Source organism: Colobus angolensis, unplaced genomic scaffold (genome assembly GCF_000951035.1).
Source record: "Colobus angolensis palliatus isolate OR3802 unplaced genomic scaffold, Cang.pa_1.0 Scaffold124, whole genome shotgun sequence".
Taxonomy (NCBI): Eukaryota; Metazoa; Chordata; class Mammalia; order Primates; family Cercopithecidae; genus Colobus; species Colobus angolensis.
The window spans coordinates 6,107,680-6,121,534 of NW_012113586.1; the positions used below are offsets into that span (position 1 = coordinate 6,107,680).

Here is a 13,855-nt window from a genome sequence, read left to right on the forward strand (position 1 = left end):
TTAATTTTTTGTATTTTTAGTAGAGACGAGGTTTCACCGTGTTAGCCAGGATGGTCTCGATCTCCTGACCTCGTGATCCACCTGACTCAGCCTCCCAAAGTGCTGGGATTATAGGCATGAGTCACTGTGCCCGGCCAGAACTTTTAATCTTAAGTAACACCAAAAGAAAATAAAAGGCTCCTCAGAGCTTGTAGATTGTACACACACACACACACACATACACACACACCCCCATTGGTGGGTTTTTGTTTTTGGAAATGTTCAGTTGTTTTAGGTTAAACCAGTGATACGGTTGATTTGGAGAAGACTGTTTCTCAGAAGTGATAAATAGGTGTCTCTTTCAAAGGAAATATAGTGAGTTGATTCATATGGCAGTCCCATATTTTTATACAGATATTTTGTATGTACATTGTATAAGTATTTTTAAAATATATTTTATACACATGTTCCAGAATCTGTATACAGAAGTAGAGCAAGAGGTTTACCTGTTACAAGATTGCACAGGGTTGAGGAGATTGATTTCATCTGTAGAAAGTTTTTAAAAAAAAGTATTAAAAGCTCTGATGATAACTTTCCCTTTTAGATGCATTTTTCACTGACCTATCTCCATTATTTTTTAATGTACATTTTTTTCTTTCTTCAAAATTGAACATACAGTAGACTTAATTAAGTCCAGTAGGAGTCTGACTGAGGCTAACTACTGTGCTTTCAGCATGCTTAGTGATTTCTCTCTTTGGCTGTCATTTTATATTTGAAACCTATATTTCTTATCACTAGTTATTAGTACCTTTATATATTAAAAATATCTTCCACTCACCTTAGTAAGATAAGGACAGAACTCAGAATTTCCAAGTAAGTGCCAAATGATGTACAGAGGAGAAAAAAAACTATATTATTTCTTGGAGTATATTGAAGTTACTAAATTCAAACTTGGCAAATGAAAGGCAGTTTAGGAGCTGAAAGTGTGGGTTATAGTTCTTACAGCAGTAGAATGTATAAAAATTGAAGGCTATGTCTTACGGTTGGTGGTTGACATTTTATGTATTTATATTGGTGGGATTCTCCACTTCCTGTTTTGTAAATACCAAGGTATCAGCCACTTTATATTTGCACCTAAAACTTCCATAACTACTTTGAGTGCTTACACCTACTTATAAAATGTCTAATAGGTATTCTTAAAAATGGATTGAAAATGTTTTATGCCCTTTACTGTATACAAAAGGAAACCATTTTGAGATTAATTTTAAGGGGGGTGTATCAGAACCCACGTTTGAAGTGGCTAAGTTATAAATGAAAATAAATGCTTCTACGTTTAACTGTTATCCTTACAAAAGATAATTATTGCTTATGACGTTGTCCTTTTGCACATTGTTCTTGGAAAGCATCCAGGTTAAACAGAACCAGTGTGCCACATTTGACACTAAACAGCAGTCACACATGTTTGGTGTTTGTGCATCACATTCATATCATAGTTACTTAAGTAGATTGCCATCCAGCTTAATAAACTGTCCTTTATGAGCATAATTTAAAATAACTAAATATTAGTTTCATTATTTGTCTATATACATAACTTGTTTGGACCAAATTGATCAGGTCTTCTGAAACATGAGTTGTACATTTTGACAAAGTTTTCATTTTAATTACTCGGTTAAGTGCCCAGTTGGATGATTTTCTGTAACAGTTGATGATTCAGAGACCTAGGATAAATTGATAACCTAATGATGCATTTCTCTTATTCAGGATAAAAGAAGTAAATGAGACTAACAAACGAGTAGAACAGGAAATTAAAGTGGCCATTTTCACCCTTATCAATGAAATTAATAAGAAAGGAAAATCTCTCTTACAGCAGCTAGAGGTATGGTTCAAAGCCAAAATAAAACAAAAACTGCTTCTCTTGCTCTTCAGCTGTTTTTAATGTTTATTGAAAACTCTTTTAGATGGGTTGGGGGATATGGAAATAAAGTAAAATTTAAAATAAGGTTTTTAAAATTTACTTTTAGAAAAGAGACCTTTTCTAGTTAGTTATTTTGTGGCCCAATTTAATAACACTGACTTTAGCTGTATACCTTAAGAAATAGTGATATCCTCTTAGAAATCAAATAATTGTTACTAAGACTGGGTATGGTGACTCACACCTGTAATCCCAACGCTTTGGGAGCCCAAGGCAGACAGATCGCTTGAGCCCCGGGTTCCAGACCAGCCCAGGCAACGTGGCGAAACCTGCCTCTACAAAAAGTACAAAAATTAGCCAGGGTGGTGGCATGCACCAGTAGTCACAGCTGCTCAGGAAACTGAGGTGGGAGGATGGACTGAGCCCGGGAGATCAAGGCTGCAATGGCCTGTGATTGTGTCACTGCACTCCAGCCTAGGCAACAGAGTGAGACCTTGTCTCCAAAACGAAAAAAAGAAAAAGAAAAAAGAAATGTTACTAAAGTATGATGTACATGAAGGCAAAGTAGTCCCACCACATTTCTTCCCCACCCCTTTAAGATGGGGCCTCAATTTAACTTTTCCATATAGATGCATGTTGGGTTTCTGCTTGAGTCATTTGTGTGTTTTACCTTATTTTAAAAATATTTCCATAGTTTTGCAGAAAATGCTCATTTTGAAATTTATAAACCTTAAACTTAGTGAAAATTTTGTGATATTAGGTATTTATATTGCATATTTTGAAGGTAATTTGCAAGTATAAATTTCTAGATGAAAATCTAGTCAGTTCGTGAAATCTAAATTTTTAATCAAAGTCTACACTGCCCATTTGATTTATTAGCAAATTTCAAATATGAGTTTTCTGGGAAATTGAAGTTTTAGAAAGAGAAATATTTCCTAATTGAAAATTTCATGCCCTGGAAAGTTGAAATTTTGGAAAGAGAAATGTTTCCCGATTGAAATTTCATGCTAACTAGGCCCAGATGATATGGGGATTATTTTTTCTGCACCACTGAATAGTAATAATGATGTGTTTGACTACTTCCACTAACCTCAAATTGTCAATAGAAACACAATTTGTGAGATTAAAAGTACTCTTGGCCGGGCGCGGTGGCTCACGCCTGTGATCCTAGCACTTTGGGAGGCTGAGGTGGGTGGATCACAAGGTCAGGAGTTCGAGACCAGCCTGGCCAACATGGTGAAACCCCATCTCTACTAAAAATACACAGAAATTAGCTGGGCATGGTGGCTTATGCCTGTAATCCCAGCTACTCAGGAGGCTGAGGCAGAATTGCTTGAACCCAGGTGGGGGAGGTTGTAGTGAGTCAAGATTGTGCCACTCCACCCTGGGCAACAACAGAGCGAGACTCTGTCTCAAAATTAAAAATTTAAAAAAAAAAAAAAGTACTCTTGCACAGATTGTTGAAGTCGTGGGTCCCTTTTCCCTACTGTACACCAGTCTGTTGCATTTAACCCTAATAGATTTTTTTCCCCAAAAGGACCCATGTGAATAGAGAGCACTTAGTAACTATTTTTGATACACTTAAACTTACTGTAAATACATTTAAGCTGTACATCTAAAATAGTATTTGTAAAACCATTTCAAGAGTTTCTGAATTAAAAGATGCCTCTTAAGATCCCTTGAGCCTGGGAAGCGGAGTTTGCAATGAACCAAGATTGCACCACTGTGCTCCAGCCTGAGGGACAGAGTGAGATGCTGTTTAAAAAAAAAAAAAAAAGCCTCTTAAGGCTAAAGTGTATACAAATACCTAATGATAAATACACCACTAACATGGATGGTGATAATTTAAAATAGATGTTTTCTAGTGTAATACGTTCTTAAACTTTGTAGAAGAAACGTTTTCCTAAGCCTTATAAAAGGAATGTAATAAACCAAACTTCTGTCAGTTGAACACTTTTATCCATTGATTTACATTATAAAATGAACAACTTCTTTCCTTAGGAAAAATATTGTCCAGAAAACCAACCTGAGACATTTTTTTGGGAGAAAGTTCTTAAGAAAGTAGTAGATGAGTTGTTTAGCAGGCTGAATGTCAAAAGTATGTCGGACATTACCCATCCCTCCTGGGATGATTTTAGTTCCCATAAAGCAGTGTATTTTTCCTTTGCAGTGTTTCTCTGAAATTGGTTTTTGCAGTTTGGTCAGTCCTCACTTCTTTGTTCTCTATGAACTTCTGTCATATCAAAAGTTTCCCTAATTCTACTGTTAGAACTCTGGAAGTTACCTTTTTCATTTTGTCTTGTATATTTAAGAGAGATTTTAACTTCATTCTCATGCCATACCAGGAGGTGGCACTGGTGACACAAAATTTTTTTGGCCTTTAAAGTATATTAAGTTAAGATTACATAAATTTATTTCTAAAGTTAGCTCCTTATGCTATAAATACCATATATTAGATTAACCTAATAGGAAGACACTATTTTTAACAGACAAATGTTGATAGAAAAGAGACATTAACTAACATTAATTTCTATATGTAGAATATCCTTTTTAGCTTAGAGCACTAAGTTTTAGTCCTACTTTTGTTAGTGGCTTTTCCTCTGATTGATGATAGGCTTGCTAAATAATCATGGAGGTTATTCACTTAGCCCATTTTTAAAGGAAGTACAGGTATTGTGCCCATTTGCATTAGAAATGTGGGGTTGATATTTTTTCATATAGAATTCTTCAGCGAAGCTCTTGTTCTGTTTCAGAATGTTACAAAGGAAAGACAGATGAAGTTACTACAGCAGCAGAATGACATCACAGGCCTTTCCCGGCAGGTGAAGCATGTTATGAACTTCACAAATTGGGCAATTGCAAGTGGCAGCAGCACCGCACTACTATACAGCAAGCGACTGGTGAGACACATACTGTTTTTATTTTTCTTTAATGGACTTTATTAAGATATATATTCAGTGAACTGCACCTGTTTAAAGTATCCATTTTAATTTTGGCAAATGTAACCACCACCACATCAAGATACAGAAAACTTTCATCACCCCCCAAAGTTTCCTCATTCCCCCAGGCAGCCACTAATCTGATTTCTGTCATTTTTTAGAATTTCATATAAGTGGAATTATATTGTATGTACTCTTTTGAAGATGCCTAGTATCTTAATGCAATTTATTACCCAAAATGGCAGAAATTCAAGCATGTACATTTGATTTGATTGCTAATTTAAATGTTGATGCTGCTAATCTGAGGCTGACACTGTGGAAATATATGTGTTTTTTTGTCTTAATATCTTTATCTTATGTTTTCCCAGTTGATATTTAATTTTGAGACAAATGTGGATTTTTTTTCCCTTTAAGATTACTTTCCAGTTGCGTCATATTTTGAAAGCACGGTGTGATCCTGTCCCTGCTGCTAATGGAGCAATACGTTTCCATTGTGATCCCACCTTCTGGGCAAAGAATGTAGTCAATTTAGGTGAGAAATAATGAGTTTTATGAATATAACTTGGAACACTGAATTAGGAGAAGAAAATAAAGCAAATTTAGATAAAATTTTTAACTTTAAAATATAAAACTACTTATGTTTTACATTTTATGTAAAAATATGTTGTTATTCATTGGAAACTCACTTTAGCTGTGGTTTTGTATGACAGTCATTACATCTTAAGAAAGTTGAGAGTCGGCCGGGCGCGGTGGCTCAAGCCTGTAATCCCAGCACTTTGGGAGGCCGAGGCGGGCGGATCATGAGGTCAGGCGATCGAGACCATCCTGGCTAACACGGTGAAACCCCGTCTCTACTAAAAATACAAAAAATTAGCCGGGCGTGGTGGCGGGCGCCTGTAGTCCCAGCTACTCGGAGGCTGAGGCGGGAGAATGGCGTGAACCCGGGAGGCGGAGCTTGCAGTGAGCCGAGATCGTGCCACTGCACTCCAGCCTGGGCAACACAGCCAGACTCCGTCTCAAAAAAAAAGAAAAAAAAGAAAAAAAAAAAAAGTTGAGAGTCTACTCTGCATATATTTTTTAAATGTGTATTGTTTCTAGACCCCCGACCCTCGATCTTTTAAATTTATATTGACTGTTTCGTATAGAAATCTTAGCAAATGATTCATTGTCTGGAATAATTTCATAGATGTTTAGTTGTTTAATTAAGCCAAATTGTGCATTAGCGGCAGACTTTTAGGATGCTAATGTGTCCAGTAGTTAGGTCCTGAGGAATGTTTGAGAGATAAGAGTAGCTCTTTTCACATGGAAGAGAAATGGATTTTGCTTTTGTTTACAGCATAGTATGGACCTAAAGACCATAGATGAAAGTTACAGAGAGCTCAATTAAAACACTTGCACACAAACTTCCTAGTAATTAGAGAGCTATCTACAGACTGAGTAAACTCACTTTTGGAACAGTTAAGTCTTAAACAGTGGGAATTGTAAAAGCAGAGGCTGATTGCCCTTCTGTTATTTAAAAAAAAAAAAAAAAAAGTAATCTTTGCATACAGAAAAAAATTATATTCAAATTTAGCTATAGCCTTAGTTCTGGCATCAGCCAGCTGTTTCTGTGTGACATGGTAGCTAAGAATGGTTTTTACGTTTTCAACTGGTTGTAAAAACAAAAACCAAGGACTGTGAGACAGATCTTATGTGGCCTGCCAAGCATAAAATATTTACTCTATGGCCCATTACAGGGAAAGCCTGTCAACCTGTGCCGTAAATCACATCTTCCTAAAATTTGACTTCTGTCCCTAGAAAGCAGTGGCTCCATAGAAAGCAAGGAAAACCATCACTTAGAAGGATATAAGTTGTTTAAAACATTCAGTATTTCCACGGAAGATGATTTTGTGGCATTGTAATGCTCTGCCTTGCATATTTTGGCAATTCAAAGGCAGATGGAATCAGTATTAGCAATCTCGAGTATTCTTGAGTAAGTCTTGTCATGGGAGAATTGATTTAGATTGATTAGTTAGGCCTCTTCTAATAGATACCTCTTTTAGTCTCTTAATTTTCTATATGTCTGTGTAAAAAAGAGTAAGGGCAGAGAATATATTTTTCTGAATAACCAAAAGTCATTTATTCAGCTTTGGAATATATTAAGTTTCTGATCATCATCATTATCTTTAAACTGACTCCATTCCCTGCGGTACTGTTGGAGCTTTGAGGTGCTGGTAGTTGTCAGAGGAAAGAGGAAAACATGGTGATTACTCAACAAAGTAGATGATTCAGTTGATTATATGCAAATTCTTATTTTTTAAATTTTTCAGGTAATCTAGTAATAGAGAGTAAACCAACTCCTGGTTATACTCCTAATGTTGTAGTTGGGCAAGTTCCTCCAGGGACAAACCACATTAGTAAAACCCCTGGACAGATTAACTTAGCACAGCTTCGACTTCAGCACATGCAACAGCAAGTGTATGCACAGAAACATCAGCAGTTGCAACAGATGAGGATGCAGCAACCACCAGCACCTGTACCAACTACAACAACAACAACACAACAGCATCCTAGACAAGCAGCCCCTCAGATGTTACAACAACAGGTAAGTATGGTGTTACTACATTATTGATAGAAATTATGAAGTCCTCAACACACTTTTTCCTGTATTAGAAAGTTACACATTTTAGAGTTACTGGCAGGACTCTGAGCAGAGCTCAAAAGTCAGAATTTAAATATTTGCTGTGGTTATGATGGTGATATAAGGGAGGTATGAAGAAAGGCAGTAAATAAATTTTTTTGGGAAACAAAATTAATTCACTAATACTATGGAAGGATGTAAGTTCTCATCCTTTCATATCAAATCTTTTTTGTTTTCCACGTGTAATTGTGTGGACCAAAGGACCAGATTGTTTCTGCCTAGGATCTGACATGTTCCTTAGGCATTTGTTCAAATCATTCCTATACCTATGTGTCTTTTGCTGTCTCCACTGCCATCCCAATCAAAACTGTTACTCCAGAATGGGTTAAGTTAATGTTGATACGCTTTAAACACACATACAGAGAAAAAGAGAGGGAACGGAAAAGAGAGAGAGAGAAAAGGGAAATTAGGGAGTGATACACAAACTAGTCATTACCAGTCCTCTGGGGATTGGGGCTGGCGATAAGAATTATTTATACTTTTTACTTTATACCCTTTTATCTTGACTCAATTATTTTTATGATTACATTTTATAATTAAAATATAAATTTATTTTAAAATTATTACATTAATTGCAATTTCTACTTTTTGTAGCCTCCTCGATTGATCAGTGTGCAAACAATGCAAAGAGGCAACATGAACTGTGGAGCTTTTCAAGCCCATCAGATGAGACTCGCTCAGAATGCTGCCAGAATACCAGGGATACCCAGGCACAGCGGCCCTCAGTATTCCATGATGCAGCCACACCTCCAAAGACAAGTATGCCTAGAGTTACATTTGTAAGAATCCTACAATTTTAAAATTAAAAGACACCATTTTGTTAATCACTTTTTGGGAGCAGGTCATTGATATGTTTGAGAATTTGATTAGTGCTGTATATCCTCTTGTCCCAGAAAAATAAACATACACATGAGATTTTGTATTTAATTTAAAGAACTTTTAAAAATTGCCTTAAGTGCATCATATACTATGGCTTAAGAAACCCTGATACAGTTAACCCATTCAGTTTACAGAAGTGAAAAACAAATCTAATGAGCTGGTGATTTTACCCACAATCACAAAAAGCAATGATAAAATAGCAAGAACCTTAATGCTGCTCTGCTCTTTTAATGTGACTTTTTGATCCTAATATATAAAAAGGGCTTTGAGAGTAACAGAGCTAACTATTTTTTTTAAACCTTTTCTGTACTCAATTGTTCATTTTAGGATGTAGATATGCTTTAATAAGTGTATTTAGATACATGTTTTATAATCTTTACCTAGTTATGTTTATATGGGAGATATGAGTATAAAGTGAGGCCACTTTTTCATAGGATTTCTAGTTACGATAGAGTTTATTTTTTAACTCTTAGAATGATGTTTCTCAAAACATGTTTTAAAGACCATCAGAATCACCAGTCAGCTTAGGTGGGGTGGGCGACCTTGTCAGAATAGATTCCTAGCCATAACCACTGAATCAGAATTTCTAGGTGGGGAGTACTCAGTAATATTTAAGTTTGTACTAAGTCTCTCAGGTCAATCTGCATACTAAAGTTGGAGAAACACTGTCCTGGAACAGTGGTCCTTCAACTTTTTAGTCCATGTACATCCAGAAAGAGCTCTTTAAAATAACGCACTTCTTGGCTGGGACTGGTGGCTCACGCCTGTAATCCCAGCATTTTGGGAGGCCAAGGCAGTAGGATTGCTTGAGCTCAGGATTTTGTGACCAGCCTGGGCAACATAGCAAGACCTCATTTCTATTAAAAAAAAATACATACTCGCTCACATTTGAAGGCTTTCATTTAAAATTTCCATTATAGGTTTAAGTTTAAATAGTTTCAAAAGCTATACTTTATAGCATATTGTAAAAATTGAAGCTATAAAGTTGAAAAACCTTTACATTATTTTAAATGAATCCACCAGAATTCCAGATACCCTAGCAAGCTCTCTTTGGACTTGAATTTCACTTCTACTTCTTCAACAGAGTTTTATCTTTCTGTAATATAGTTTTGTTTGATAGATATAGATTAGCCTATTGTAATTGTCTGCAGGAATAAATGTTTATTGTAATAAATTGTTAAATTTCCAGTGACAATAGGGTTATTATTAAGCTTTAAAACTTATTCTGTGGACCGAATTATCATTATATTATACCTCCACAATTGTGGAAACAAAATGGGTGTATTTACATGATTTAAGAATATTAGAAGATACAAAACTCTTTTGGATATACATTTCTTTGAGCTAGATGGAGACTTTTTGCCTCCTGCTTTTGGTTATGTATGTTTGTATGCTGTTACTTATTTTTAAAATAAGTCAGAATTCAACACAGGTTTTTATTACTAGTTTTTTTGGATTTGTTTTTAGGTAATGCTCAGGAAACTTGTTTACAAAATTATGTATTTGGGAATTAAAATAATTTTATTATGGTAATATCCCTCAATTCTTTGAATTTTTTCTAGATTATAAGCTGAGAAAACAATCTATCAAAACTATTTAAAAACTTTTTGTCAGTGACAACTTCCTTTTTGTTAATCATCAAATATTCGAACCCATTTGAAGGTTTGTTACCCAGGTTTTGGAGTCAGACACCGAACATCATTATTTCCAATTGTACCTTTGATTATTTCTACAGGTTTTTTTCTTCCCTTCTTGGTGCAGTGTGCCTAGAATAAGATTTAGGAATGGTCAAAGGTGTGGTGTTCTTCTGTCAAGGGTAGGGGAAGGGCAGTTGCAAAAGGGGTGGAAAAGGAGATCCAGCAGAGCATGGCACATTCTCAGGCATATCAGATTTTTTTTTTTCTTTTTAAAGAGCACATACAAAAGGTTGAGGATCTGAACATTTATTTCCTTCAGACTTTTCACATAATCATATACCCCTTAGTTCATGGAAAGCCTTCAAGTATTTCTGGGGGCCAAGTACACCTTGTCAGAGCACAGAAGCTAAACAATCAGACAATGAATCATCAGAACATTTTTCTTAGACTTTGGGTATACCTCTACAGAAATCACTGGATGTTATTAAGCATTTTTAGTTTTTAAATATTTCAAATGATTTATTTATACGTGTATAATTCGTTTTCTTAAGATGTTCTTCTATGTTGTCTTAAATGATACTCATAACAACCCTTATAATGAAACAAGTGAGATATTATTATCCACATTTCTAAATGACTGAGATTATGTGATTTGTCTAAGGTCACACAGTATTAGAGTCAGGACTTGATGCCATTTTTCCTTTCTGTAAATTCATTGTTCTTTCTACCACATCAAGCTGCATTATGTAATCATTTTTAGTAGAAAATGACTAAGGGTTGAAGAGGAATAATGACAGAAAGGTAGTTCTCTTACCCTGGTGTTTGAAAATTTGGAGGCTTACAGATCCTCTATTACATACTTTCTTGTTCTGAAATAAGATCATATCACCAGGCTGACATGTTGGGAAATTATTGGCGAGTCTGCCTTTCCCTAGATACTACACAAAAATGAATGGAAAAATGAAAAGGCTAAGTTTGAACTGTTCTTCTCCTGAATAAGTTGAAAGGGCCAACTTCTTTGTTTCTTGTTTCCTTCCTAAACTAAAAATTATAAAGATATAGTTTATATTCAGCGATTCTGGCAGATCAAGTAATGATAATGTCTTCTTTCTTATTAGCACTCAAACCCAGGGCATGCTGGACCCTTTCCCGTAGTATCGGTACACAACACCACAATCAACCCAACGAGCCCTACTACAGCAACTATGGCAAATGCAAACCGAGGTCCCACCAGCCCATCTGTTACAGCAATAGAGCTAATCCCCTCAGTTACCAATCCAGAAAACCTTCCATCGCTGCCAGATATTCCACCCATACAGGTTTGTATTTAAGTTGATTGAGGCTTCATTAAACTTAATGTTAAATACAGAGTTAGAGTATTTATTTCAGAGTTTTTTTTTTTTTAAATTCAAGATCAACATTTCCTTGAAATTTCTAAAGAGTAAAGTCTAAATCACTAAAAGTCTCATCCAATCTAAGTGAAACTTTCGTCAACATCCTCGCTTTCCCCGTTCCGCGCCCACCCCCTCCTCTAGCCTCCAGTTAACCACCTTTCTATTCTCTGTTTCTATGAGATGGACATTTTTAGATTTCACGTGAGATTAGTCAGTATTTGTCTTTCGGTGCCTGGCTTATGATACATAGCATAATGTATGTATAATGAAAGGTTCCATTCATGTTGTTGCAAGATGACAGAATTTCCTTCTTTTTAGAGGCTGTATAGTATATTCCATTGTATATGTATACCACTTTTTTTTTTCTTTTGAGACGGAGTCTCGCTGTTGCCCAGGTTGGAGTGCAGTAGCGCGATTTCGGCTCACTGCAAGCCCCATCTCCCAGGTTCACGCCATTCTCCTGCCTCATCCTCCGGAGCAGCTGGGACTGCAGGCACCCACCACCACGCCTGGCTAATTTTTTGTATTTTTAATAGAGATGGGGTTTCACCATGTTAGCTAGGATGGTCTCGATCTCCTGACCTCATGATTCGCCCACCTCAGCCTCCCAAAGTGCTGGAATTACAGGCGTGAGCCACTGCACCCAGCCATGTATACCATATTTTAAAAAATCCATTCATCCGTTGATGGACACTTAGATTGCTTACATATCTTGGCTATTGTGAATAATGCTGAAGTGAGCATGGGAGTGCAGATAATTTCTCTGATATAACAATTTCAGTTCTTTTGGATATAAATTTCAGTGATCTCTTGCATTGCATGGTGACCACAGTTTATTGATAGTGTATTATATATTTTAAAATTCCAAAAATGGATTTTTAATGTTCTTACCACAAAAAAATGGTGGGTTAGTGGGGTTAGATATGTTCATTAGCTTGATTCAATCTTTCTATAACATAGATCAGAACATTACATTGTACACCATAAGTAGGCACATTGTTATTTGCCAGTTAAAAAAGAGTTAAGTATAAATATTTGAGTCTTGAAAAGTTATTTAGCTAAAAATAGCATTCCTCAATATTTTAAAGTTCTGGGGAATTGAATGTCGTATGAATAGCAAATTATGGGACTGTCTAAACGGAAGTACAATAATGGTGGATTAATATCACCTTTGCTAAAAGGCTAGTTACTCCCTTTCTACACCTGCCACAGGCAAACGTTGTTCAGATGATGCACTCCTGGTGTGAGTTTGGAGCCAGAGAGAAGACCCAGGACCAAAATGTGGTTAGATCTTTGTTGTTCTTCTGTTAAATCCAAAAGGGGTAGTCAGTTGGGCTGAGAAAAGGATGGAGTTGGAAGGCCAAGATAGTAGATACTTTGAGGCTTATACCAAGAGAGGGAAATGATGGAGAAGAGGAATAGATGGAATGTGAAGGACCTTTGAGTGAGGCCTTTTGCCCCTTTCAACTGAAGAAAAGTATCCTTTGGATCCTTCTGAAATTTCACCAGTTTGTTTCAGTTAAAAGCATTTTCTTTTAAAATGTAAATATAATCTGCCAGCATTATACTGAATTTTATTTTATGCAATGTATGAGTTACTTTCATATCTTGGAGTCCGGGATCACCTTGGGAACAAGGAGCAATGAAACTATTGTGACAGTAGCACCCTTGATTCATTCTGTGGCTACAGTTTAGTGTTTTGTTTTAGTGGGTTTTAATGGGCTTATATAAGAGTTTTAAAAGATATTTCTGAAGCTTCAAACATTTTTTAAAAAATTTTATTTAAAGTAAGTGTGTATATTTAAGGTAACAGCATGATGTTGAATATATATGTAGTAAACTGGTTACTATGGTGAAACAAATTAACATATCCATCATCTCACGTAATTACCCATCCCCCTGCTCCTGTAAGAGCAGCTATAATTTACTCATTTAGCAAAAATTTTGAATACAGTGCACTATTAACAAAATTGTTCAGAAATCACTAACATATTGTGAATTCTCTCAATCTGATTGCTTCCCTGATATTAGGAGAAGTCTTTTTTGGCTGAGGGAATGGTAGTTTTATTGGTGATGAGAGGACTGGACCATATAGAATGGAAACTTTTAAAATATAAATTAAAAAGTAACATTTCTAAGATAACAGCTTATAGTTTGCAAAGAGCTTTCACAGACAATATATAAGTTTAATGCTTAAAATCACCTGATATGTAATATCCCTGTTTTATGGATAAGAGTAAGAGAGGTTCATATAACCACCTGATGGGTTAATTCTGTCCACCGCACAAACAAAATCAATTCACGGAGACCATGGCATTGCAGTAAAAAAAGAATTTAATTGATGTGAGGCCACCCACACCACGCAGGAGACGGAGTTATTACTCAAATCACTCTCTTTGAAGGCTTGTAGTTTAGGGGTCTTTTCTTTTCCTTTC

At 35.9% G+C, this 13,855-nt stretch overlaps 1 protein-coding gene across 1 annotated transcript in view; it reads left to right on the forward strand.

Moving 5' to 3' along the window:
• TRIM33 (tripartite motif containing 33) overlaps positions 1–13,855 on the forward strand; it is a 126,535-nt gene that overhangs the window by 85,965 nt on the left and 26,715 nt on the right. The window contains exons 6-12 of the mRNA XM_011933119.1: positions 1,741–1,855; positions 4,645–4,791; positions 5,245–5,362; positions 7,140–7,414; positions 8,105–8,269; positions 11,145–11,345; positions 12,633–12,704. Coding sequence (XP_011788509.1) covers positions 4,666–4,791; positions 5,245–5,362; positions 7,140–7,414; positions 8,105–8,269; positions 11,145–11,345; positions 12,633–12,704 — 957 coding nt within the window. The 5' untranslated portion in view covers positions 1,741–1,855; positions 4,645–4,665. The remainder of the gene's footprint in view (positions 1–1,740; positions 1,856–4,644; positions 4,792–5,244; positions 5,363–7,139; positions 7,415–8,104; positions 8,270–11,144; positions 11,346–12,632; positions 12,705–13,855) is intronic.